The following is a 26,691-nucleotide window of genomic DNA, read 5'->3' on the forward strand; positions in this document are numbered from 1 at the left end:
GCTGACACCCAATTCCCCATTCACTTGTTTTGTTGGAAATTAAAACTCTATAACCAGTCATGTGCTCACATTCCCCATGCCTGAAACGCCTTTGTTGCCCTTTTTCAGAATTATGCAAGAATATCTTAACGTATCTTTTTAACTTCTTCACTAATAGTTACTGAAGTGTGATATATGGAGCCATTAATTTTTTGTGTATTTACACTTTAAAATATTGTTGCTTTGCTCACCTTTATCAAATAAATTGCATTATCTTCTGATCGTTTGCAGCTATTAATGTTACATGCATCTTCACACAGTCCTTGGATATAAAGCAAGCAGCTTAGAAATAATTCATCAGCCAAAAAAAGCTGGCTGTACATCATAGTTCTGGAAACAAGAAAAGCATCTCAGGGTGTAAAATGTATGCAAGTGCTTCTCTTTTTGTAACATTAAAAGTTAAGTAGACACTACAGAAATATATTGTAACTGGAACTCCATGCTGTTTTCCCCCTATTAATTCTTTAATATTCTCAACCTGGAGACATTAACTGCACTCAAAAATGTTGTAATTTCTCTTTATGATACATATAATTCTTTTCCTATTATTGATTAAACTAAACATTGTTATTTCTGAACATAATATCCTAACATGTTAAAGGCAGTTATCCTCATAAAAGACTGATGCAAAGCCCTTTAAAATTCAGTGGCAAGACTCCCATTGATTCCAAAGGGCTTTGGATCAGGCCCTAAAGTTGTAGGAAACAATTTTTATAATCAATAACGACTGGAACAATTTGAACTTCTACAATATCTTCCATATTACATGAGGATCTCAAACCCCAACTATGAGGGAAGAATGCCACCAAATGAAGCATCCTGATGTTCTTTGGAGGTTTCCTATCCAAGAACTAACATGGTCTAATTCATCAGAGGCCAAGAGCCTGCAAATACTTATACCCAAAAGTAACTTTATGCTGATGAATAATCAAAGCTCCTATCATAGTTGCAGACTTCCCCTCTACCCGCGGGGTGTGCAAATCCCCTCCGCCCCCCGCCCAGGCCCTGCCCCCTCTCCACCCCATCCCCGAAGCCCCCGGCCCTTCCTGCCCCTGCTCCGCCTCACCTCTTTCTGCCCCCACCCCTGAGCATGCCCCATCCCCACTCCTCCCCCTCCCTCCCGGAGCCAACCTGCCATGCGAAAAGATGGTTACTTACCTCTCGTAACTGTTCTTCGAGATGTGCTGTTCCCGTCCATTACAACTAGGTGTGCGTGCGCCACGTGCACGGACGTCGGAAACTTTTTCCATTAGCAGCTTCCGTCGGGACGGCAGGGGAGTCCCCTAGCGTAGCACCCTTATGGCAGTGTATATAGTACCCTGCCAGCCCAACCCCCCTTCGGTTCCTTCTTGCCGTTAACTGAGACAGAGGGGAAGGGGGTGGTTATTGTAATGGACATGAACAACACATCTCGAAGAACAGTTACAAGAGGTAAGTAACCATCTTTTCTTCTTCGAGTGGTTGATCACATCCATTCCAATTAGGTGACTTCCAAGCTTACCATTGGAGGAGGATAGGAGTCATGGAACGATTGATTGAAGAACAGCTCTGCTGACCGCCGCATCATCTCTGACCTGTTGTTTAACAGCACAGGGGGCTGTAAACTTGTGCACTGAAGACCAGGTGGCCACTTTGCAGATCTCCTGGATGGGGACCTGAGCCAGAAAGGCAGTCGAACTTGCCTGCGCTCTAGTTGAATGAGCCATAATCACTAGGGCTGGGACCTTGGCCAGCTCGTAGCTCGTGCGAATGCAGTCTGTGATCCACGACGATACGTGATGCGCAGAGACAGGAAGGCCCTTCATTCTATCAGCTCTGGCGATGAACAATTGGTTTGATTTGCGGAAAGGTTTAGTGCGCTCTATGTAGAACGCCAAAGCTCTTCAGACATCCAGTGTGTGCAGGCTGCGGTGTCTCGGGCTCGTGTGGGGTTTTGGAAAGAACACCAGCAAGCAAATGTCCTGACCCATGTGGAATTGGGAGACCATCTTGGGGAGAAATTTGGGGTGTGGTCTAAGCTGCACCTTGTCATTATGAAACACCATGTAAGGAGGTTCGGAGGTGAGAGCTTTCAGCTCGGACACCCTCCTTGCAGATTTAACAGCCACCAGGAACGCTGCCTTCCAAGAAAGGTAGAGGAGGGAACAAGTGGCCAGGGGCTCAAATGGTGGGCTCATGAATTTGGAGAGCACCAAATTCAGGTTCCAGGTTGGGACTGGCAGGCGAGAGTACAGGAACACCCTCTCCAGCCCTTTGAGAAATTGCCCCACGATGGAATTTGAAAACACCGAGCGCCCAGACTCCCCTGGATGGAAAGCTGAAATGGCCACCAGGTGCACTCTGACAGAGGAAAGGGACAGACCCTGTTGCTTAAGGTGTAGAAGGTAGTCTAAAATAACCAGAATAGGAACCTGGAGCGGTTGAAGGAGCTTGGGTTCACACCAGCAGGAAAACCTTTTCCACTTCGCCAGGTAGGTAGCCCGAGTGTAAGGTTTCCTACTACTGAGTGAGAGCGCTGGCTCTCTATGGGATTTAGCCATGGAGTTTCCAAGCCATAAGATGTAGAGACTGCAGGTTCGGGTGGAGGAGGCACCCATGGTCCTGCGGGATCAGATCCAGGTAGAGGGACAGGGCTATCGGGGCGCCTACAGACAGCTCTAGGAGGGTCGTGTACCAATGCTGCCTCGGCCAAGATGGGGCAATCATTATTACCATCGCCCTGTCCCTGAGAATTTTGAGGAGGACCCGGTGGATGAACGGGATAGGAGGGAAGACGTACTTTAGCCCCTTGCCCCATGGTATTAGGAACGTGTCAGCAATCGAGCCCGGACTGTGGTTTTGGAATGATCAGAACTGAGGGCACTGCCTGTTGCTCTTGTCGGCGAAGAGGTCTACTTGAGTATAACCCCACTTTTGGAAGACTGATTGTAAGATGTCCGATCTGATTGACCACTTGTGCTTGTGGTATGACCTGCTGAGGTGATCTGCCAGCTCGTTCCATACCCCTGCAAGGTAGGATGCTTCCAGCTGAATGGATCAAGCCATACAGAAGTCCCAGAAAAGAAGAGCCTCACGGCAGAAAGGTAAGGAGAGGGCTCCACCTTGTTTGTTTATGTAGAACATGGCGGTGGTGTTGTCTGTCAGGACTGTCACGCTGTAACCTTGCAAACTGGCATGAAAAGTCTGGCAAGCCAGACAAACTGCCTTGAGCTCCTTCAGGTTGATCTGGAGAGGTATCTCGTCCCTCAACCACAAACCTTGTGTCCTCAGATCCCCTCCATGTGCACCCCAGCCCAGATCTGATGTGTCTGTTCTTCTCTGATGTTAGTGTTGGGGCTTGGCGGAGAGAACCCCTGCACAGACCATTGGTCGGTCCAGCCACCAACGCAGGGATTCTAGTACCTGTCCCAGGATCATCACCACAAGGTCCAAGAGGTCTCGATACAGACGGTAAGACAGTGCGAGTCATGCTCGTATGGGCCTGAGTCTCAGTCGGGCATGCTTGACCACATACGTGCGTGCTGCCATATGCCCTATTAGCTACAGGCAACACCTGACTGTCGTGATGGGCTACTGAAGCATTGTTTTAACCATGTGCTCTATGGCTTGGAACCTGAGCTCTGGAAGGCTCACTTTTGCCTGTACAGAGTCTCAGACTGCCCCTATAAACTCTATTCTTTGGGTAGGTATGAGTGACGATTTGGGTACGCAGTCTGTGAAACGTGTCCATGACCACTGTCACGTGGGACTGGACTTCATCCTTGGAACGACCTGTCAGTAGCCAGTTGTCGAGGTATGGGTACACTCGAACTTGCCTTTTCCGGAGGAAGGCTGCCACCACTGCCATGCATTTCATGAACACTCAGGGGGCTGTGGACAGGCCGAACAGGAGAACAGTGAACTGGTAGTGATGTTCGTTTATGACAAACCGGAGGAAGCGTCGGTGCACTAGATGAATGGCAATATGGAAGTAGGCGTCTTTCATGTCGAGGGCAGCGTTCCAATCTCCTGGATCTAGCTATGGAATGATAGTGCTTAGGGAGACCACATGGAACTGGAGTTTGACCATAAATTTGTTGAGTCCGCAAAGGTATAAAATGGGTCGAAGATCCCCCTTTGCCTTGGGGATTAGGAAATAACAGGAGTAAAACTCCTTTCCCGTTAGTTCCTGTGGAACCTCCTCCACCGCCCCTTTCTCGAGGAGCAAACGAACCTCCTGCATAAGGAGTTGCTCGTGAGAGGGGTCCCTAAAGAGGGATGGGGAAGATGGGTGGGAGGGAGGGAAGGAGGAGAACTGAAGGGAGTATCCCACTTGTACCGTGACTAGGACCCAGTGGTCCAATGTTGTACGGGACCATGCACGGTAGAAGTGGGATAGCCGGTTTAAAAACCAAGGGGATGGATCCGGGTACTGGGTTGGTACACTGTCCTCGAGCGCACCTTCAAAACCCTTGCTTGTTTCCGGGCTCGGGTATATTCTGGCCTTGGTTAGGCATGTTATTCTGCTGTCTCTGCCTGTTATTTCTGCTCCGCCTGCGATATGGCTCCTGTCTGGGGTGCAGTTGATACTTCCTCTGCTGTGGAGGCTAAGGCCTGAAGGGCTTTCTCTGGGTTGCTGGCGTATGCATCCCTAGCGACTTCAGGGTGGCCCTAGAATCCTTAAGGCCGTGCAGCTCAAGAAAAGGCCCGAGCCCTCGAAGGGGAGGTCTTGGAGGGTGTTCTGGACCTCTGGAGGGAGGCCCGATGCCTGGAGCCACGCTGAGCATCACATGACTACTCCCAAGGCAATGGTTCTGGCCACAGAGTCAGCTGGATCAAGGAAGGCTTGTAGCAAAGTCTTAGCCACTGCCTTTCCTTCCTCGATTAACGCAGCAAACTCAGAGTGTGAGTCCTGGGGCAGGCGACCCTTCAACTTGGACATGGCTGTCCAAGAGTTGAAGTTTTGTCTATTAAGGATCGCCTGCTGGTTGGCTATGCATAGCTGGAGGCCCCCAGCGGAGTAGACCTTCCTACCAAAAGGTCCAAACGTTTGACCTCCTTGGCTTTTGGGGCTGAGGCTTGTTGGCCCTGTCGTTCCTTCTCATTGACTGCTGAAACAACTAGGGAACAGGGAGTTGGATGGCAGAACAGGAACTCATAGCCCTTTGAAGGGATGAAGTGTTTCCTTTCTACCCCCCTGGCTGTTGGTGTGATGTAGGCCGGGGTTTGCCATATAGTATTGTAATTTGTCTGTATAGTCTTTATGAGAGGGAGCGCAACTCTAGAGGGACACTCAGGAGCCAAGATGTCCACCATTGGATCCTCCTGCTCGACCGTTTCTTCCGCCTGGAGGCCCATATTGAGGGTGATCCTGCGGAGCAGCTCCTGGCGAGCCCTGTGGTCGATTGGTGGCGGTCCTGAGACTGATGTACCCACCACAACCTTGTCTGGGGAAGAGGAGGAAGTGACTTGCTGCTGGTTTCCCTCATCTAGACCCTTCTGTGTGTCTCCATAGGCTTGGGACACTTCAGGGCCAGACTGGGCTGACATCTCTCAAGGTGTCACAGTGCTTGGCACCACCTCGGGCACTGGGCCTGGCATAGCTGGTTGCTCTTCGGGGTCCGGGGACGGCCTGGAGAGAGTGGCCTCCCTTGTCATTGATGCATGTCTGTGTGGCGACCTGGAACGGCATCACATGGAGTGCCCAGACCTGGAGGCTCTGGAGATGGTGTCCTGCTGTTGATGGTAGGCCCATGTGGTCCAGAAGGGCCACTGACCCGGAGGAGGCCACTGTGGCTGCCATGCTGAGTGAGATTCTCTGCCGGCCACGGTCCGATGTCTGCTATAGCTGGAGCAACCGGAGTCAGCCTTGGAGCCGGAGGATGCCAACAGAGAAGACCAGGGCGGTGCTGAACAATGAGCGGCCGTAGGGTGCTGTGAGGTGCGGGCCAGGGAGTGGTGCCTGGCTGACCGGGACATCGAACAGTACCGGGATTCTTGGGACCAGGACCAGTGCCTCTCACTCGGTGCCGATGAGGTTGTCGGTGCTGAGCTCCAGTGATGGGAGACTGACGGCGTCATGGACCAGCATGTGTAGCCGCAGGTACTGCTGGTAGTTTCACCTCTGGTGCTGTAACCTTGCGCTAGGTCGCGAGTGCCGGGGAGTAGCGGGACGCCAAGCTCGAACTGGAACAGTGCTGTGAGCAGTGCCGATACGGTCACCTTGAGAGGCGCACCACTGCCGGCTTCCCTCTAGACGGCACCTTCTTGGGTGGTGCCGGAGGCTTCTCCCTGTATGGGATGGGATCTGGCGCTGACAGCTCAATGAGGTCTTTTGCTGCCTCGAAAGTGTCAAGCATGGAGAGGTGTTCCAGGACCTCCTCCAGACATTCATCGGCACTAAATTCTCTGGGTACCAGTTCTTGGCTCGGGCCCACAATCTGTCTTTGCGGGCCGGAAGCTTCTTTAGGTGGCTTAGCGGCTCTTTGGGGAGAGTGCCCTCTTTCCCCTTTCTTGTGATGCTTATTCAGTGCCGGAGAGGTTGACCGGTGCCAAGGTTGGTTGTCCCATCTCGGTGCCGGCAATTTACAGTGCCTGGGCAGTGCCGGATCGCACACGGATGCCGGGGCACTTCACACCGAGGAAGCCGGTGCCGGTGGGTCTGGGGCTGGTGGTTGTAACGCAGCCTTCATGAGCAACTGCTTAAGGCGAAAGTCTCTTTCTTTCTTAGTGCACAGCTTGAAGGCCTTGCAGATTTTGCAGCGCTCTGCCTGATGAGCCTCTCCTGGACACTGGAGATAGGAGTCGAGGGGGTTGCTGTTAGGCATAGACTTACGGCACGTAGCACAAGTTTTGAAACCCTGGGCTTTCGGCATGCCCCAAAGCTGGTGCTGGAACTAGCTTCCAGACACCTGAATACAATGGTATTTAACTAACTGATAACTATCTAAGAACAACTCTAACTAGAAGACTGAAAGCTAAGGGATCACTCGCAAGCGAGAGAGAGAGAACATTCCAACGCCGCCACGGACGGTAAGAAGGAACTGAAGGGGGGTTGGGCCAGCAGGGTACCATACACACCGCCATAAGGGCGCCACTTTAGGGGGCTCCCCTGCCATCCCAACGGGACCTGCTAAGGGAAAAAGTTTCCGACGTTCATGCACGCGCCACGCGCGCACCTAATTGGAATGGATGTGATCACCTGAAGAAACACCTGTTTGTGGCAGGTGGGAGACGCTGGGATGGAGGGGGAGGAATGATCAGCAGGGCTGCCAGCGGGGGAGAGGCGCTGGGGGGCGGGCAGGAGAGGTGGGAGCTTGGCTGGCAGCGGGTGCTAAGCACCAGCTAATTTTTCCTTCATAGAGTTGGCGCCGATGCGGCCTTCAATGGGGCCTCCATTTCCTTCATCTGTTGAGTTTAGTGGAACTAATCACCAAAAAAAAGTTACTCAGATGCCTAAGTGTGTTGAGGAATAGGGGTTAGCTTGTGGGATGCGAGGTGATTGCAGTACTAAATGTCATGGTAATACAAATAATAAGTACAAGGTACTATGGTTGCAGGATACATTTTGAAAATACTTCATTTTTCAGTTATTCAAGAGTAAATTTGATTTTTTTAAAATAAAGATACAATTTTCCTATAGTTGGATAGTCTGACAGTGCCCCAAAATAATTATGACAAACTTTCCACACACAAAAGAAAACTGCATTTGGGCAAACTGCTGTCAGTAAAATAGAAAATCACAACTGGTAAAATTTTCAGCTAGCTATTAGCATTGGAAAAGAGGGCCTTATAATGACAGTGCCTTCTTCACAGTACCTAAATTAGCATAATTACTGTAAAAACGTTACCGCTATCTCTCTTTTACAGAAGTTAACAGATTATAAATGACACCATTATGTTCTTCCTTCCATAATCAATCAGCAAAATTTTGGAATTCTTATTCAGTTTTTAATCATGCATAACTCCTATTTACATAAATGAAAATGCCTGAATTTAAATACAGATTAAAAATTGAGTAATGACTTCCCAATGCCTTTCCCATTTAAGTATCTGAAAATAAGGTAAAGACAGACTATGTTAACTATGGTTAGATTGTGCTCAGTCACACATGAATGTGCAAAGGAAGGGACAGAGCACATGTAGCCTTCTCCGACTTCCACCCTGACACACACACAGGTGGCAAAGAGAGGGCTCTCCCTCGCCAAACTACTGAGCAGGGATCCAACTGCTGAATCCCCAGGTGTTTTAAGCCTCCAGAGTCTGAACAGAGCCCATGCACTGTCCCTATCTTCAGTCCTCTAAGCCAGTGGTTCCCAAACTTATTTCACCGCTTGTGCAGGGAAAGCCCCTGCCGGGCCAGTTTGTTTACCTACTGCGTCCAAATGTTCGGCCGATCGCAGCTCCCACTGGCCACAGTTCGCTGCTCCAGGCCAATGGGAGCTGCGGGAAGCGGCACAGGCCAAAGGACATATTGGCCACCAGTGGGAGCCGCGATCGGCCGAACCTGCGGATGCAGCAGGTAAACAAACCGGCCCGGCCAGGGCTTTCCCTGCACAAACGGCGGAACAAGTTTGGGAACCACTGCTCTAAGCACATGCTCATGGTGCAGAGCTCTGACCATATGACCTACTGCCTAGCCTCTGGAACCAGTGCTGACTCCTCAGACTACCCCATTAGCTTAAACATACCTTTGACACTGCACTCCATATTCTTTGCAGTGATATTATTATGATATGATAATTTTAATGAGACTGAGAGGGGACATAACAGTTTTCAAGTACATAAAAGGTTGTTACAAGGAGGAGGGAGAAAAATTGTTCTTCTTAACCTCTGAGAATAGGACAAGAAGCAATGGACTTAAAATGCAGCAAGGGCGGTTTAGGTTGGACATTAGGAAAAACTTCCTAATTGTCAGAGTGATTAAGCACTGGAATAAATTGCTTAGGGAGATTGTGGAATCTCCATCATTGGAGATTTTTAAGAGCAGGTTAGACAAACAACTGTCAGGAATGGTCTAGATAATACTTAGTCCTGCCATGAGTGCAGGGAACTAGACTAGATGTCCTCCTGAGGTCCTTTCAGTCCTATGATTCTGAGAGTCCTGACCCCTCGGGCACTTCTCTAGCTCTAGTTTACATAGTGAAGCATGGAGCCATAGAGAGGCAGTGTGATTTAGCTGTTAGAACACGGGACAATGTGTGAGGAGGCCTGAATTCTGTTCCCTCTTCTGACACCGATTCAAATCATATGGCAACTTACTTGCTCTTGGTTATCTTAGCTCTTCGAACATTGATTTTCCAGGTGGAAAAATATGTCTTCATTCTAGAAACAAACAAATGGTAAATTCCTTACCTAATAATTTCCTTACTGATAGCAGCATCTCCCACAATTATGATATGTGTAGGGTATCCCCCTCCTGTGTGCAGTTTCTGGAAGCAGTTCAAAGCTGTAGCACAGCCTGGGATAGTCAGGCCCCTAATCTCTGGCCTGCTGCCAGATGATTAACTCAAAAACTGTATAAAAACTTGTAGAATAAGGTTAGTAAACACCAGCTAATAAACGATGTACAGTAGGCTGTGGCCTTCAAACATGAATATTGAAATTAAATTCAGGCCCTTGGCTAGGATGCCAACCAGGGAGGGTAAAAATTGTGGGAGAATGCTGCTAGCAGAAAGGAAATTATCAGGTAAGAAATTTACCATTCTTCATCTCAGCATTTCCCACAATTCTGATATATATGGGAAGTAGCAAGCAGTGAACCAAACTAGGGAGGGATAAAAAACAACACAGAACAGAATGAGTTAGGAAGTCCCCCCTTTCCAACTTACTCACTCAAAATAGTAATGCTATTATTAGACTCACACCTGCACAGCCCTCCTGCCAAAGCCTCTGCAGGGGACAGAAAGTTGATTTTAGTATTCTAATAAAGGTGTTAATATAGGACCATGTTGCTGCCCTGCAGACCTCTGCAGTGGAAACACAAGCTCTTTCCACCCACAAAGTCGCCATAGGTCCTTTAGACTAGAGCATGCCTGGATGACATCTGGAAAAAAAGAGTACCTGTTGCCTTACGTACCTGAACGATGCATAGCTTGATCCACCTAGCTAGCAATAGCTTGGATACTTGGCACTTCATGTGAAATACAAATAAGAAGCCCAATCTTCTTGTTGATGCAGTAGGCTTGATATAGCTCTTTAGTGCTCCAACACCCAAAGTGTGCTAACAGCTTTTCTATTGGGCGCTGTGGCTTTGGACAGAATGAAAGGATGACAGTCTTCTGTGAAACATGGAAAGATGAATTCACCTTAGGCAAGAGTGATTCTGGGATTCTTCACACCAATCTGTGATCATGATACACACTGGGGGTCCTGCACAGATAAAGCTTTCCGTTCAAAAACTCATCTAGCAGACATGATGGCGACCAGAAAACAGGTTATAATGAATAGGTAAAATGGAGATATTGATATCAGTGGCTTAAAAAGATGTGTGATTGGTATCTCCCAACTGGGAAAAAATGGTCTAACTGCAGTTCTAGCCAATCTGACTACTCTGAGAAATATGAATACCTAAGGGGTCTCGGTCAAGGAACCAAGCAATCCTGCAAATAGAATATTATTTATAGCGGATACCTGGCAGACTATGGACCTAGGCTGAAATTTCTGGTTTATTCTTTCCTAAAGAAAGTCAATGATGTAATATGTAGAACGTATACTTTAGATGTGGACATGTGGAAAGATGCTTGTCTGGCAAGGAAAGAGAACAGCCAGGTAAAATGCTGAGCCAGCAATCTGATCATGTAAACAACTGGGTCAGCTGATCAGGTAAACAACTGAGTTAGCAAACTAATCTTAGTGCTAAGGCAGAAAAAGTGTTTATGAAATATATAAGTGAATAACTTTGTAACAATGTATTTAAGGCGAGCTCATGAATGAGGGAGCATGCTTGCATTTAAACCTATGCTGTGCCCTGTTTCAATGGACTGATCACACACTGAAGCACCAAATAAATGACATACTTCTTCAGCTCAAGAGTCTGTCTGTGAACCCATGCATTCTGGGTAGCAGAAAAGAACCGATCAACACAGGATACCTGGGATACCAGGATCACTGGGATTCTTGCTGTGTTGACCCTATGAGTTAAACCTAATAAAATGGAAGACGGGGCTTTTAGCGTTGAGACTCATCCAGACAGTAGCGTTCCAATCACTTTGTAGGATAATCCTAGCATAGCTAAGCTTCCCTCTCAACAGCCAGGATGACAGCAGGCGCCTGTCTGGGTCTGTATGGAAGAATGGGCCTGGTCAATGTCGTTTAGACTCACTGGTAGCTATACTGGTGGCTCCAATTTCAATTCAAACAGGTTGAAGAACCACAATCTCCTTAGCTAACAAGGAGTTAGCACCCTATTGCCTTTGCCTCGACTTATCTACAGGATCACCTTTCCTAGAAATGGAAAGAGGGGAAAGCATATGGCAGGCCTTGTAGCCATCTGTGCAAAAGAGCATCCATCACCAGAGATTTGGCATCTGCATCCCTGTGAGATACTTTGGCCACTTTGTGTTCTTATGATTGGCTAACAGGTTGACTGCCAGAAGACTGAGCTCTTGAAAAATCATACTGCAGACTTACTAATTCAATCACCATTTTGAGTTGCTGACTGTGCATCTCCTGAGCCAGTCTGCCATTTGATTAATTTCCCCTGGGGTTCCAGGTACCTTGCATTTTTCTGTGCCCCAGATTCATTCCCCATCCCTTCAGGATAGCATTGCTTGTGAGTACCTGTGCATCTGGAAGATATAGGGAAGACCTTTGCAATGTTCTGTGAGACTGCCCATCATTTTAGAGAAATTAGCACCTGATTCAGAACCTTGCATGCATTATGCTGAAACGTTCCATATTTTCAAAAGAAAGGCCTGGAGACACCTGACATGGTCCATGGAGTAACTCCTATACATGAAACCAGGCAGCCCATTAGTCGTAAACATTGAGCTATGGTCAGACTTGAACATTTTACCAACTGGAATCACGTTCTGTACCTTGTGAAATCTGTCTGGCAATGGATAGACCTTTGCCACAGAAGTCTATTTATATTCCCAGCTACTCTTGGTGTTTATCACAAATCCATATGCTTGAAGCAAATCCAAAGACTGGACTATGGCACTGTGTTCTGTTGCTTGGGTTGGAGTTCTGATGAAGGTGTCATCTAGGAAGGGATACAAGTGAGTGCCCTGGCACCTCAGTCTGGCTATTATTGTCACAAGCATCTTGTTAAAGACCCTGGGAGCTGACAAAAAAGTCAAAAGGAAGCATTTGGTACTGGCAGTTGGCAGTGATGTAAGCAAATCTCAGCAATCTGTAGTAGCATGGTTGAATGGGAATGTGGATATATACATCTGCAAGATCCACAGATCTACTTGTTGAGCTATTTGAGACCCAGGTTGGCTCTGACCTGCTGCCCCACACCCCAGCCCATGCTTCTGGACAATTAAGAAAAATGGAGTGTAGACCTAAGAATCTTTCTTCTGAGGGAACCCTTTCTGTTGCTCCTATGTCCAGGAAATGTGAGAATTCATTAACACCAGTTTGCATTTGATGGGGTCATTCAAGAAGGGGGACTGGATGAAGAGATGGGTGGGGCCCTCCATTTGAGAGAGTAGCCACAACTCACTACCTTTCTTGTCTACTTGTCTCTGGTCGATAGAGACCTTTCTCCTGATAAGTGGGAAATTCTGCCTCCTACACTCAGATCTGGGTGGAGGCACATTCATTTGTTTTCATAATGAGCTCTTAGAGGTGATGGATCCACCTCTAGATTTTCCACCCGATTCCCAGTTCCAGGGTTTTCCCCGATAAACCTGTCTTCTTTCCTCTGGTACCTTTGCCAAGAGGATAGGCAACAGGAAAGGTTTTGTCTGTTGCTGGGTTTGTGGTCCCTCCTTAGAGTACTGAGTGTGGCAGAGAGGGTCTGTTCCAGTTTGGCAGCACTTTCTGTCATTATTTTATCTAGTTTTTCCCCCAAAAGAGAAGCGAGCCTGTGAATTTAGAGGATCACAGAATGTGTGTGCAGTGAGCATCAATTTCCTGGGGCAAAGCTAAATGAGATGTGTGCTAGAGGTGTCTGCTGACCTGGATGCCATGGACTCAGCTGAAAATCTCATTGCATCCATTGAGGCATCTGCCATAAAGGCTGTTGCCAGGAAAATGTCCTGAAGTGTAGACTGGAAGCCTCCATCCTTCCCAGTCTTAAGGATATCCAGCCAGGACACAGACTCTTGTGAAGAATGTAGCCATCAGGGATGATCTGAGGGTGTCTGACAAAGCCTCAAAGGTAGCTTCCACCTTTCTATCAGGTGGGATCTTTAGGAAAGAAATACACTTGAGATGAGATTACTGTGTCTTTTGCTAGAGATGCCACCTCAACATCAACCTTTGATAGATCCATAATGGCATTTTTTTGGCTCTTGCAACTTGTAATATCCAAGTAAATTCTTGCTTATGCTTTTTCCCCTATTAGCAGTTTCCCACTTCTCTCTGATACATCCTTGAAGGATGGTTACAGCAGGATTGCAGTCTCAGGCGAGAATTTAGAAAGCAGGTATTTGCTTTCAGGCTTATCCTCTAATGCCTATTCAGGCTGGATCTGGATTGTGGATGCAACCTTTTTGTACATACGTTTAAACTTTTGGGGGGTAGGGAGGGGGAGTTTGTTGCATTTTTTCCATGTGTGCTCAGTGCCTGAATCTGAGAGCTCCCCTTCCTCAGTCGAGGAGGTGATGTCTGTGTAAGACAAATATCTCTTTGGGTTTTTTTTTACCTTGTTATTTTCCTTCTTGCTCTTCTTGGATTTTTTTGCCCTTTAGGTTGGCTTTCCAGGTATTTCTGCCTGGCTAAAGCCAGGACATGGTCTTTATTCAGAACCTTGAGCCCTCTGGGTATGTCTCCCTCAATGTCCTCCCCTTTGTAGTCCCACTACGCCTGCCTGGAACATGGGCTATTATCACTGAAATTTCCCTGATTCAAGCTGGGGAGAAGGGAAGTAGAGTATGAACGCTGCTTCTCTCCCCAGAGAATTTAAGACCTACTTTAGGGCTAGGGATCGAGGACAGGATTTTTAATTTGCGGTCCTATTCTGTCCCAGGATATACCCTCCTGGATTGTGAGTCTCCCTCCTTGGAATCTCTCCCCACTCTGCTCTGGGTCTCCAGATGAGGCTTTTCTGGGTTGGAGTTGCAGCTTCTTTGGCGGGGGGGGAGTGGGTGGCCTGAATGAAAGGTAGAAAAGTTTTGCAAGTCTCTCAAACTGCCCAGAGTTCCAGAAGACGCATGTGCATTGTGGTCTCTTGGAACACCCAAATGTCCTGAGCTGACGGTCCATGAGCACTCACCAGCCTGTCAGGGAAGAATCTACAATTATTTACCTGTTGGGTACAGGTGATAGGAAAAGAACATGCACACAAACTTGTTCAGGATCTTTCCATCAAGTTAGTGAGGTCCTCAACATGGTACAGGTTGTTACTATGGTATTCATGCTGTATTTGCTTAGTACAGATACTGTTCAGGGCCAAATCTGCAGGTAACAGAGCTGGAGTCTGACAAACAGAGCTGGAGTCTGACAAACAGTGCAACAGAGGTGCATGATGCCAAGTGGTCCAGAAGAGAAAGACAAATCCAGATTGACATTTGAGGGTTGCACGTAACCTGGCCTATCAGGTTGCATGTAACGTGAAATCTTTCCATCGGGAGATAAGCCTGAACCCTGACTGAGTCTAAAGTTGCTCCTATGAAATCTACAGTTTGCATCGGGAACAGGACAGACTTTTCCAAACTCTCAAAGACTGTTAGGGATGAAAGATGCTGAAGCAGGGATGAGGTTGATGCAAGCACTTCTAGACATATCCTGCCAATGAGAAGCCAATCATCTAAGTACGGGAAGACAGTAAAGCTGCTTCATCTGAACTATGGTCTTACTACTAGAAACTCTTTGGTGAAGATGCTTGGTGTGGTTGGTATACTGAATGGAAGCACCTTGAATTGATAGCGCTCAGGACCCACCATAAAGCGAAGGAATCTTTTGTGCAGGGGTGATTATGCACATGAAAGTACACATCTTTCATACTGAGAGCTGTGAACCATGTATTCTTTTGCAGGAAAGGTATTATCAATGCCAGTGTAACCAAACGGAATTATAACTGGGGGGTGGGGGAAATCAAGAATGGGCCTCCACCCTCCCTTCTCTTTGGGAACCAGGAAATATTTCAAATAGAACCCTTCTCTTTGATGTTGAAGAAGTACCCCTCTATCGCTCCCCATTGGAGGGGAGAGATTCTACCTCTTGGCAGAGGAGCTCCTTATGAAAATGGTCCCTGACGACGAGAGAGGGAAGGGGTTTTCTGAGGGGATACAGAGAGAAACTGGATGATGTAGCTAGCTGGAATGGGTGATATCTAGCACCCACATGTCCGTTGTTATTGCACTCCAGTTGTGGGAAAAGAGTGACAGGAAGATTCTGTGGAGACAGCAACAACAGTGGTTCACAACTCCAGAGCTTCCGGTCAAAAGTATCTTTTTTGCCAGGAGGTGAGGTTGGGTTGATGTGGTTGACTTGGAAGATACAGGGTATCATGGCTTTTGCCCTCTGTCTTTTACAAGGCGGTTCATAGACTCGCTAGTGATAAACAGCTGGATCCTGTGGGTTGTAGGATGTCTTGGATCTTGTGTTTTGTATCCTGGACCTCCTCTAGGCAGATTTGAATTTCCTCCACCATCCTGCACAGCAGCTCTCAAAACTGCTTGGGCCATCCAGAAAGGATGGTGAAGCTGAGACAATAGGAGATGGGGAAGATAGTTGTGCTGGTACCAGTGGAAATGGTAGATCCAACTAATAGTTAGCTTCTATGGGGTCGCAAGAAAGCTTTGGTTGTTCTCTTGGAGGGCTGGGGGTGGAATGACTTCCTATGAGATTCTTCTGACCCTGGGTATTGTGCAAATGGGTTCCATGGGCCCCAACAGGAGCGACTGAAGGTGGGTTGTGGAGGGCCTCATGGGGTACTACTAATCTTGAGGGGTGTGTTTGAGTGGAGGTTGGTTCCAGGAGACTCTTGATCTCCTGCCTGCACTGATCTCCCTTGGAGGTGGTGATGATGGTTCCTTTGGTAGCTCTAATTCTCCTAATGACAAAAAGGCCAGATCTGGTTTAATATGAGGGGCCAACAGTTCCGATGGAAGAAAGCTGTGGCTAGTATAGGGGATGGGAGATAGATATATTCTATAGCCCATATCCCCTGGTGGTATCAAACTCTCCCTGGTGAGGGATGGTCCTAACAACAGGGGAGACTGCAGATCTGGAAGAACAAAGATGTCCTTTGGGATGGTATGTCTCTTTGCTCTCCCTGCATTGTGTGGAGTTCTCTCTGCCCATACTGATGGAGCCAAAGTAGGGATGCTCTGGGTTGGCAGGTCTATATGTTGTTGACGATGGAGGTTCCCAACAGATACTTTACATCAGTACTGGCAGTCCTTGGTCTTCTGACCTGGGCAATATGACTGGTATGGTTACCGGCAGTGCAATCTGGTACCAATGAAGCCCTGTTCTTATGAGCCTTTTTATTATGGCCCTGGGACTTCGGACAGTCTAAGTCTTTAGGAGCTGGGCATGAAGACTTCTCCAACTTGGACAGGATCGAATCAGTCCTCTATGGAATAGACTTAAAGGGGGATCTTCTCTTGTATTTATGAAAGTGTTCCCTGCCCTCCTGATGAGAATGTGATCCCCCTTGCTCCTAGGTCAGGCCTCATGGTAGGAGGTGCACATCTTGCTGACTCTTGCCAATGTATGCGGAGAGGGTCAAACCAGGGCCTAGTAGCCTTTTCTGGGACGTGCTTTTTAAGTGGAAATTTCCACACCAGCTAGGTACAGCTAGGGAACGAGCAACAAATACTGCACCTGGCAGAGATATGGGCTTCCCCAAAGCAATAAAAGCAGCGTTGGTGGACGTTGCTTACTGAGAAGGAGCACAGATTGGAGAGAGAGTTTTTACACCCATGTCTTCTGAACGTAGACTAATTCCCATACTGAGCTCAGCTCAGTATGGGAGCTGAGGAGTTATGGGGGAGGAGGTGGAGAGTTCCTCTTGGTGGGGAATCTAAATAAATATTAACTATATTACTAGAAGCTATTTACACTAGCTATATTAAAGATAAACAGGTTGAAGACAAGGCTGAAGAAACAGGAGAAACTCTGGAGGTTCTGATTCAAGCCATGTGGCTGTAAGAAGGAACTGGAAGGACGGTCAGTCCACTCCGCCCTTTATATGCTCCATAAGGAGCATGAGGAGAACAGGGGTGCATGCATGGACCAATGGACATTATTTAAATTGCCAGTATGAGGCACATGAAGTACCTGAATACACAAAATGGAACACACATAGGAACCATCACTTGTGAAAAAAGGATGGTGCTACTACCTGAAAAAAATGGATAAACTAATAAGTTGGCTAAGAAAAGTTGGGCGCAAATGAACTATTTCACTACAGCTGCAGAGGCAGAAGATCTGGGAGCAGACCATGGAAGGGGGCATGACTAGATCATGCTGTACTCCAGACACTGCAAACAAGAGGGGAATACCCCACACAAATCAGAATTGTGCAATACACTGAGCTGCAGAAAATACTATTTGTACATGGCAGAGTTACACACTGGAACAACCCTCACTTATTATTATATCAGGCTATACTCCTGAAATCTCATTAATCATGCTTATATTGGCACTGTAGGTGGATAGGAAACAATTCTGACAATCAGGTCTCTGCCATATAATTCTATTCTATGAAACTGACTCCCTTGCTCTTCTGCCCACCCTCCTAAGGGTCATGAGTTGCCTTCAGAAACTCTGACAACCATAGCCAAGAAATAATGCGAATAACTCTGTTTTGGTTGAGTTTTAAATGTAAAAAGTGGCTTTCACCTTGCGAAGAAAATAAAGAAGTGTGGAGTTTGTGACATGTTATATAGCTACAGTGAGGCAAAAAAATGTGACACTGAGGGCTACATTTTGAAATGTTTTGGATGTTTAACATTTAGCTGTAACAAGGCCAGCTAACAGACTTTTGAATGGTGTCCCTCCAGACTCTGTGCTTGGAGGTAGCAGGACTTGGTGAGTAGTGCATTTGGTCTATCTGTAGGTTGTTTGTTTGTTCTCTGTGTAAGGGTTGCAAGTGTGGTCCATGGCCCCCGGCATAAAACACCTGAGACAGATCTGTTTGTTGGTGCCTTGGTAAGGGCTGGGAGGCTCTGACCCTTGGAGCTTTTGTATCAGTCCCGCTGTTTGAAGTCTCTGGTGGTGAAGGACAGAGCTAAGCTAAGCTAAGCAGGGAGACTTGGTATACAAATTCACTTACTAGGCAAACTTGAGAGACACAAAGAGAGGCAGCTAACCAGAGAGTTTTGGAGTTAGTTTAGAAAAAGAGAGTGACAGAGGCTTTCCTTCCAAGTCAATGCTATATTAATGTTCAATTTGAAGAAGGCTACCAAAAAAAAAAAGTGCTGATGACCTGCAATGCCCTTATTTTCTTTCCTGCTTGCGTCCAGAAGGGACTTCCTGTTAATGAAGTTTCAAATTGGTGAAAGATTCTTGGACTGGAAGGGTAAGTACAGACATTACTAAGAATCAGAGAAGTTGAGGAGTTCCTAGACAGCCAGGTTCAGAAAATACCAATACCCCAGGCTCAACGAAGAAAGGAGCTGGCCACTGAGGAGTCGAAGACAGAGGATGTCAAAGGAGGCCTAGAAGTTTGTGGCCATCAGAGGCAAGAGGTCACAATGGCATTCCATATGGCTAGACACAGATGAGGATGGGCAGCCTGTGGCCACCAAGGAGAAGACAACCGGGAGAAATTCCACACAGCTGGTACTTTTCAATCAACACCAGATCCTCAGCGTGGAAAGTACGGACAATACTTCTCAAGATTCAGCTGGTCCAGGGAACAGAGAGATGTACAAGACACTCCTGTGGATGCCACCTCGGCCCACCCTGTAAGAAAATCAAGCTTGCCCACAAAGAAATCTCCAACCATCCAAGGAAGACAGAGTAACCTTGCTGGGGATTCATTACTCAACTAATCAAAAGAACATTCTGTAAGGGAAAAGCAGACAAGAGGATGGCATGCTGTCTTCCCGACTCAAGACACAACTCTAAGATTGGATAGGCTTCTGAAGTCATTGGACAAGCATCCACTGGTGATGGCACATATCAGCACTAACAACACTGAGTCATAGACTGTCTCACAGATAACAGAACACAGAAGTGGGCTGAAGAAGAAGGTTTTCTCTGAGATCCTGCTTGTCCTGCAAGTGAAGGAAGAAAGAAGGCAGAAGATTCTGGAAATGAACCACTGGATAAGTAAATTGTGGAGGACTTTGGTTCTACAGAACATTGGTTCACATTCTATGGGAAGAGAAGGCTGTATATACTGGATTGCCTCCACCATAGAAGAAGGGGAACCAACTGCCTCAGGAACAGGCTGGACAGAGTAGTCAGGAACGGGTTAAACTAATAAAACATGAGGGTAAAAAGAGGGGAGATATAAGCTCTCAGAACAGAATAGAGATATCGAGAACAAAATTAGTCAAGGAACCAAAGGACATGAAGAGAAGAAATAGTTTAACTATACACCAGTGTTAGGAGGCTGGATAACAAACAAGAGGAATTGGAATTGTTCATTTATAAGCATAAATTAGATATAGTTGGTATTACTGAGACCTGGTGGAATAAATCATATGATTGGAATGTTAAAATCAACAACTATTACCTATTTAGGAAGGATTGAGTAAGCGAAAGGGGAGGGAGAATGGCATCCCATGTTAAAACTGACATTACCTGTTTGAATCACCAATAGCACAGAGAAAATGATCCTGAATGCTTATGGATCAATGTCCTAACAGATAAAGCACAAGATGGCATTTTAGTTGGTGCCTGCTACAGACCACCATATCACATTTGGGAACACACTGATTGATTCCTTGTGCACTTATCTACAATTTGTAGAGGGAAAAACTGCTAAATCTTTGTGTACTTCAATTTGAGCAACATATGCTGGAGATTTCATGGTGCCAGTACTAAAACATCCACGGAATTTCTTAATATTATAGATAATTTCCCAGCTCAAAAAGTGTTGTAGCCAATATGGGGGGATTCTGTATAAGACTTGGCCTTGAGAGATACAGAGGAATTCATCACACAACTAAAAATTAATGATAGCTTAAGGTTCAAGTGATCATGACTTGATCACATTTATAATGTGAAAACAGAATAAAGTCCAGACCGGTAATATATATATTTGATAACTTAGAAGGGCCAATTTCACAAAGCTGAAAACAATTATGAGCCAAATCAACTGTGAAGAATAATTTAACCAGAAAAATGCAAATGATTATTGGGAATTGTTTAAGAATTCTTTACTAGAAGCCTAAATGCTATAACCAAGGAAGAAGGTTGTATTGGCTAAAAAACTGACCTGATTTAGAGAGGAAGTAAAGACAGCTATAAAAATTATATCGTTATAAACAAACGGAAGACACAGGAAGTTGACAGTAATGAATATAAATCAGAAGCTAGGAACTGATAATGATAACAACATTGATAATGGAAGCCCAAATAAACAAAATGTGCAATAGAGGGATTTTAAATCTTGCTTTAAGTGAAATGTTCAACTCAACCTTTAACTATGGCATTGTTATGGATGTATCCATAATAACGAATCAGAAGAACAGACAATTTTAGTACCAAAGATTTTGCTTTATCTTTAATACATAAAGGACTGCTCAGCAGCATTCTACATGTGGACTGAGTACTGGTAGTCATTTCATGCATTCTTTACCATGAAAAAAGGATTAAAACCACTTCTCAAAATCAGGTGTACAGTATGCAAAGTCTTCTGACAAAAACCAAAAAGATATGGCTTGGCAAACCTGATAGTCTAAGGTTAAAATAAAGAGGCAAAAATCTCCCCCCCCACAAAAAAATAAAGGAGAAAAGAAAAGGGAATCGCTCTCAAATATTTTTTTCTTTGTTGGTCATCCTTAGATAGCATAACTATGAAAAGAATATCAATTTATGAAACTGACAAATTATTGTAGGCATGGTATTACTGGGCGTTTTGAAAGGCATTGTCAAGTTATCAGATTATAATACTTTCTAATATTATTTTTATATATTAATTCTCTCTCTTACCGGACATTGGAAAACACATTAAAATTACATATCATGTAATAAAGTTGTCTTTCACACAGCCATTCTATTACAGGAACTATTTCCATTTCTTCTGCTTTGTGTACTATAGAAAACTAGAAAAATTAAATAAAAAATAGTCATTACTTCAAGATGTTTGAGACATTATGGAGTTTCCACTATTGCAATACATAGTTTATTAGCTACAGAGTAAATCTGACATTTTATTAACTGCTCTAATAAACAAAATCTGGTTAATAATAGCAGCTGCATGGCAATAGTAGGCAAACAGAAAATTAGCAGCTGAAAGAGCTGCTATGCTTGTGTAGGATTGCGAAGCTCCTTTCTTTCAGGCTCTTAGAGGATGCTCACAAATTATGTAGTATGTGCCCTTCTCAGTGTCTAAGAGTACTACTTCTGAATGTTTTGAGACCCTGCATGTTTGAGGTGAGAGAATAAATTAGGCTGGATATTAACCAAGGAGTCCTACATGACAACATACTATGTTACCAGCAGAGCTGACTGCAGATAGCCAAAATTTTGCATTTCAAAGGTTTTTGTTTTTTCTACAACTCCACACATATATCCCTCCTCTCTCTGCATTCCCATACAAATGAACACAGCATGTTTCATTGTTTGTTGACTGGAATATATATTTAACCATCTGTTTCTAGCACTGTGACTCTCCATTCACATGCTTTCTATGCTACTCAAAAAGAGTAAAATGTACAGGAGGTTTAGAGGTAGCAAATTAACTGTTCCGTTTTTCTTTCCTCATATTTAATCTCAGTATAAACTTAAGTAGGTATGAAAAAACAGATAACGAACAGCTTCAGCTAGCAATAGAAAATTCTGAAATAAAGTATAGTTATATCAAATTATATTTTCTGTTGCAATCAGTTATATGTAGGGATACAACGAATCAGTATTTATTACTGCTAAGTTATGATGTTGTTAGCAAACAAGAATTTTTGAACCAAGCTCTTTTTTATAAAAAGTGTCCATACTGTTTAATGCAGAATATTTTTTTTCAAGCATCGCAGTATACAATTGATCCAAAAGATGCTTCTTGGCAGACAAGCACATAAAATTATCATTTTGTTTAAATTACAACAATCTGAATGGTTCTTAAGTTCCTCTTTACAGTCCAAAATAAGACATAAATCTAAGACATAATTGTTTTCATGAATATTAAAAAGCAATCATAAAAACCAAGGCTAATCAAGCCTGGCTTTGTTATGTTTGTCTTCTGCATGCACAGGAAACAGTTGCAGGATTAATGCAAAGTCAGACAAAGCCAATAGGTTTTGCACATCAGGCAACTTAACTGTTCCTGGATTGCTTCCTTATATTCTTTTTAAAACATAGCAATAGCTTTATCTACAATTTGAATCAAGTCACAGATACAGGGCTTTAGTCAAGGACAAAATGTTATCTACACAAAAAAAAGTGATAAGACAATCAAGTTTCATCCTATAATAAGGATCTGTCTGTGTGTGAAATGCTATTAGCTTTTACTGAACTGATACTTCAACACTTGAAAGAGGATCTGTCTGACCCATCTTATACCTCATGACCCACGGGGTGATAAGGTTTTAAAGGCTTGACATCATCATATTTACTGGAAGAGGATTTCGGAAAAATCAATCTTTTCTGTAATGTCAAATATCCTGCTTCACAGTGCCTGTGTGATTGTGAGGCAACATTTCACAGAGGATCAGTGCACAATAAACTTTTTAATTATGAGATCTTCAGTCAAAATCCTGATTAGATTACAGTTAAAAGTGAGTATGATGGTCTCATTTCACTTTCTAGCCAACATCACAACACAATTCATAATGATTAACAATCTCTGCTAGCTGCCCCCGGAAACAGTAGTTAGACATTACTGTGATAGGTCCTTTAGAAATGTTACTAGATTAGACAGTCACACTATAGGGACATTGGGCATTACAGTTTATTCAAACAGTAAAAGTACAGAGTACAGAGTTTGAAGGTTTCATGTAAGGGTAGAGCTTCCTGAAGCTCCGAGTCCTTGAAGGACACCTTTTAGGTATTCTATCCCAGAATACTGAAAGACCAACAGCTTAAGTTTGACTCAATGTTTAAAGAGGGGGGGGAGTGGGTGGGGAGGGGGGAGGCAGTGTTGTAATACCACTAGAGGAATCATGCACTCTCAATAATAAAAAATAGAATAAAACACCTGGAAGAGCCTGATACGATAAGGTCTAACCAGCACAGTTTCTGCAAAGGGAAATTGTGCCACTAATCTATAAAATTCTTTTAACAGAGTAGAACTGTATTGACATACTCTATTTAGCTCTTCAAAAAGTCTTTGACAAAGTCCCTCAACAAAAGGCTGTGTACAAGGTCTGGTGTTGTTTAATACGTTTACTAATGATCTGGAAAAGGGGGGCAAGCAGTGGCACAACAAAAATTGCAGATGATAAAGTTATGTAGGTTACTCAAATCCACAGAAGACTGTGAGGAACTTCAAAAGGATTTAACCAAATTAGATGAAAGGGCAACATGAGTGCAGACCGAGTTCAATAGTGATACATGCAAAGTAATGAACAGTGAAAGGAACAATTTCAGCTACTCATAAAGGGTTATAAATTAACTGTATCAACTCAGAAGAGGGACCTAAGCACCATCTCAGTGAGAACCTCTGCTAAGAAAGAGGTGATATCAATAATTGTTGCTGTCAGGGTTCCCTCCCCACTCTGAACTCTAGGGTACAGATGTGGGGACCCGCATGAAAGACCCCCGAAGCTTATTTCTACCAGCTTAAGTTAAAAACTTCCCCAAGGCACAAATCCTTCCTTGTCCTTGGATGGGTACTGCTGCCACCACCAAGTGAGTTAGACAAAGTTTCAGGAAAAGGACCACTTGCAGTTCCTGTTTCCCTAAAATATCCCCCCAAGACCCTTCACCCCCTTTCCTGGGGAGGCTTGAGAATAATCTACCAATCAAATAGGTCAACCAGATTCTTAAAAAATAGAACTTTATTATAACAGGGCGAAAAAGTAAAAGAAGCATCTCTGTAAAATCAGGATGGAAGGTAACTTTACAGGGTAATCAGATTCAAAACACAGAGGATTCCCCTCTAGGCAAAACTTTAAAGTTACAAAAAAACAGGGATAAACCTCCCTCTAAGCACAGGGAAAATTCACAACCTAAAAACAAAAGATAATCTAACGCGCCTTGCCTTATTTACTTACTCTTTTTGCAATACTGAGACTCATTTTAGGATGATTTTAGGAGAAGGAGTTTTCTGACCTGATGCTTCTCTGCTTCCCCAGAGAACACACAACATAGAGCCCAAACAAAGCCTCCCCGACCCCCGATTTGAAAGTATCTTCTTTCCCCATTGGTCCTTTTGGTCAGGTGTCAACCAGGTTATTTGAGCTTCTTAACCCCTTACAGGTAAAGAGGAATTCTAGGCTACCCTTAGCTTTATGCTTATGACAGTTACTCTTTGAGAGTTACCTCTGTGCACTTACACTTGTTGGATATCAGGTGCTGAGTTGAAGAACTGTCTTGAAATGCTGGTGTTATATGAGTTCAGCATCAGTGGGGAATCCATAAATAAGTCTAGAATTCATCCTTAAACCCAATTTACTTCAATGAGTTTTAAACACCCTCCCCCTATAGGGATGGTTACCTAAATCAGGGCCTAGGTGAAGGATAAACAGAGCTGATATTTGCACATTTGTTGGTAACTAAGCAAGTGGAGTGTCAATTTTAGTGACTGCATGTAAATATTGACTAGGAGAGGGGAGAGAAGTGAGCCTTATAGTACGCTCCACACGTAAGGATGCTGATAAGCAAAGCGACAGTTGTTCACCACCACCCTTTGAGTGAAGCCCCAAAGGAAGGATTCAAACTACTAAGACGGTTTCCTTTGACTTCTACCCCATCTTTCAGATGAGATAGCAGCATGCTATGATCAACTGAATCAAACACAAGAGATCGAAGCCCTGGTCTACACTACGAGTTTAGGTCGAATTTAGCAGCGTTAGATCAATTTAACCCGCACCCATCCACACGACGAAGCCATTTTTGTCGACTTAAAGGGCTCTTAAAATCAATTTCTGTACTCCTCCCCAATGAGGGGATTAGCTCTGAAATCGACATTGCCAGGTTGAATTTCATAGAATCATAGAATATCAGGGTTGGAAGGGACCTCAGGAGGTCATCTAGTCCAACCCCCTGCTCAAAGCAGGACCAATCCCCAACTAAATCATCCCAGCCAGGACTTTGTCAAACGTGACCTTAACAATATCTAAGGAAGGAGATTCCACCATGTCATAAATATAAAGGGAAGGGTAAACCCCTTTAGAATCCCTCCTGGCCAGAGGAAAAATCCTCTCACCTGTAAAGGGTTAAGAAGCTAAAGGTAACCTCGCTGGCACCTGACCAAAATGACCAATGAGGAGACAAGATACTTTCAAAAGCTGGGAGGAGGGAGAAAAACAAAGAGTCTGTGTCTGTCTGTATGCTGCTTTTGCCGGGGATAGACCAGGAATGGAGCCTTAGAACTTTTAGTAAGTAATCTAGCTAGGTATGTGTTAGATTATAATTTCTTTAAATGGCTGAGAAAAGAGCTGTGCTGAATAGAATGACTATTCCTGTCTGTGTGTCTTTTTTGTAACTTAAGGTTTTGCCTAGAGGGATTCTCTATGTTTTGAATTTAATTACCCTGTAAGGTATCTACCATCCTGATTTTACAGAGGTGATTCCTTTACTTCTATTAAAAGTCTTCTTGTAAGAAAACTGAATGCTTTTTCATTGTTCTAAGATCCAAGGGTTTGGATCTGTGGTCACCTATGCAAATTGGTGAGGATTTTTACCAAACCTTCCCCAGGAAGTGGGGTGCAAGGATTGGGAGGATTTGGGGGGGAAAGACGTATCCAAACTACGTTTCCCAGTAAACCCAGATAAAGTTTGGTGGTGGCAGTGGAAATCCAAGGGCAAAGGGTAAAATTAATTTGTACCTTGGGGAAGTTTTAACCTAAATTGGTAAAAGTAAGCTTAGGAGGTTTTCATGCAGGTCCCCACATCTGTACCCTAGAGTTCAGAGTGGGGAAGGAACCTTGACACACCACCTCCCTAGGTAACGCATTCCAGTGTTTCACCACCCTCCTAGTGAAAAAGTTTTTCCTAATATCCAACCTAAAGCTCCCCCACTGCAACTTGAGACCATTACACCTTGTTCTGTCATCTACTACCACTGAGAACAGTCTAGATCCATCCTCTTTGGAACCCCCTTTCAGGTAGCTGAAAGCAGCTATCAAATCCCCCCTCATTCTTCTCTTCCGCAGACTAAACAATCCCAGTTCCCTCAGCCTCTCCTCATAAGTCATGTGTTCCAGTCCCCTAATCATTTTTGTTGCCCTCCGCTGGACATTTTCCAATTTTTCCACATCCTTCTTGTAGTGTGGGGCC

General features: G+C 44.8%; 1 protein-coding gene across 1 annotated transcript in view; it reads right to left on the bottom strand.

Moving 5' to 3' along the window:
* Nucleotides 1-26,691, bottom strand: part of DNAH14 (dynein axonemal heavy chain 14) — a 467,695-nt gene that overhangs the window by 413,276 nt on the left and 27,728 nt on the right. Inside the window, 4 exon segments of the mRNA XM_074947623.1 lie at nt 231-369; nt 9,280-9,342; nt 21,247-21,359; nt 22,813-22,864. Of these exon segments, the coding sequence (XP_074803724.1) occupies nt 231-369; nt 9,280-9,342; nt 21,247-21,359; nt 22,813-22,864 (367 nt within the window).

This window comes from Natator depressus, chromosome 3, assembly GCF_965152275.1.
Source record: "Natator depressus isolate rNatDep1 chromosome 3, rNatDep2.hap1, whole genome shotgun sequence".
NCBI lineage: Eukaryota > Metazoa > Chordata > Testudines > Cheloniidae > Natator > Natator depressus.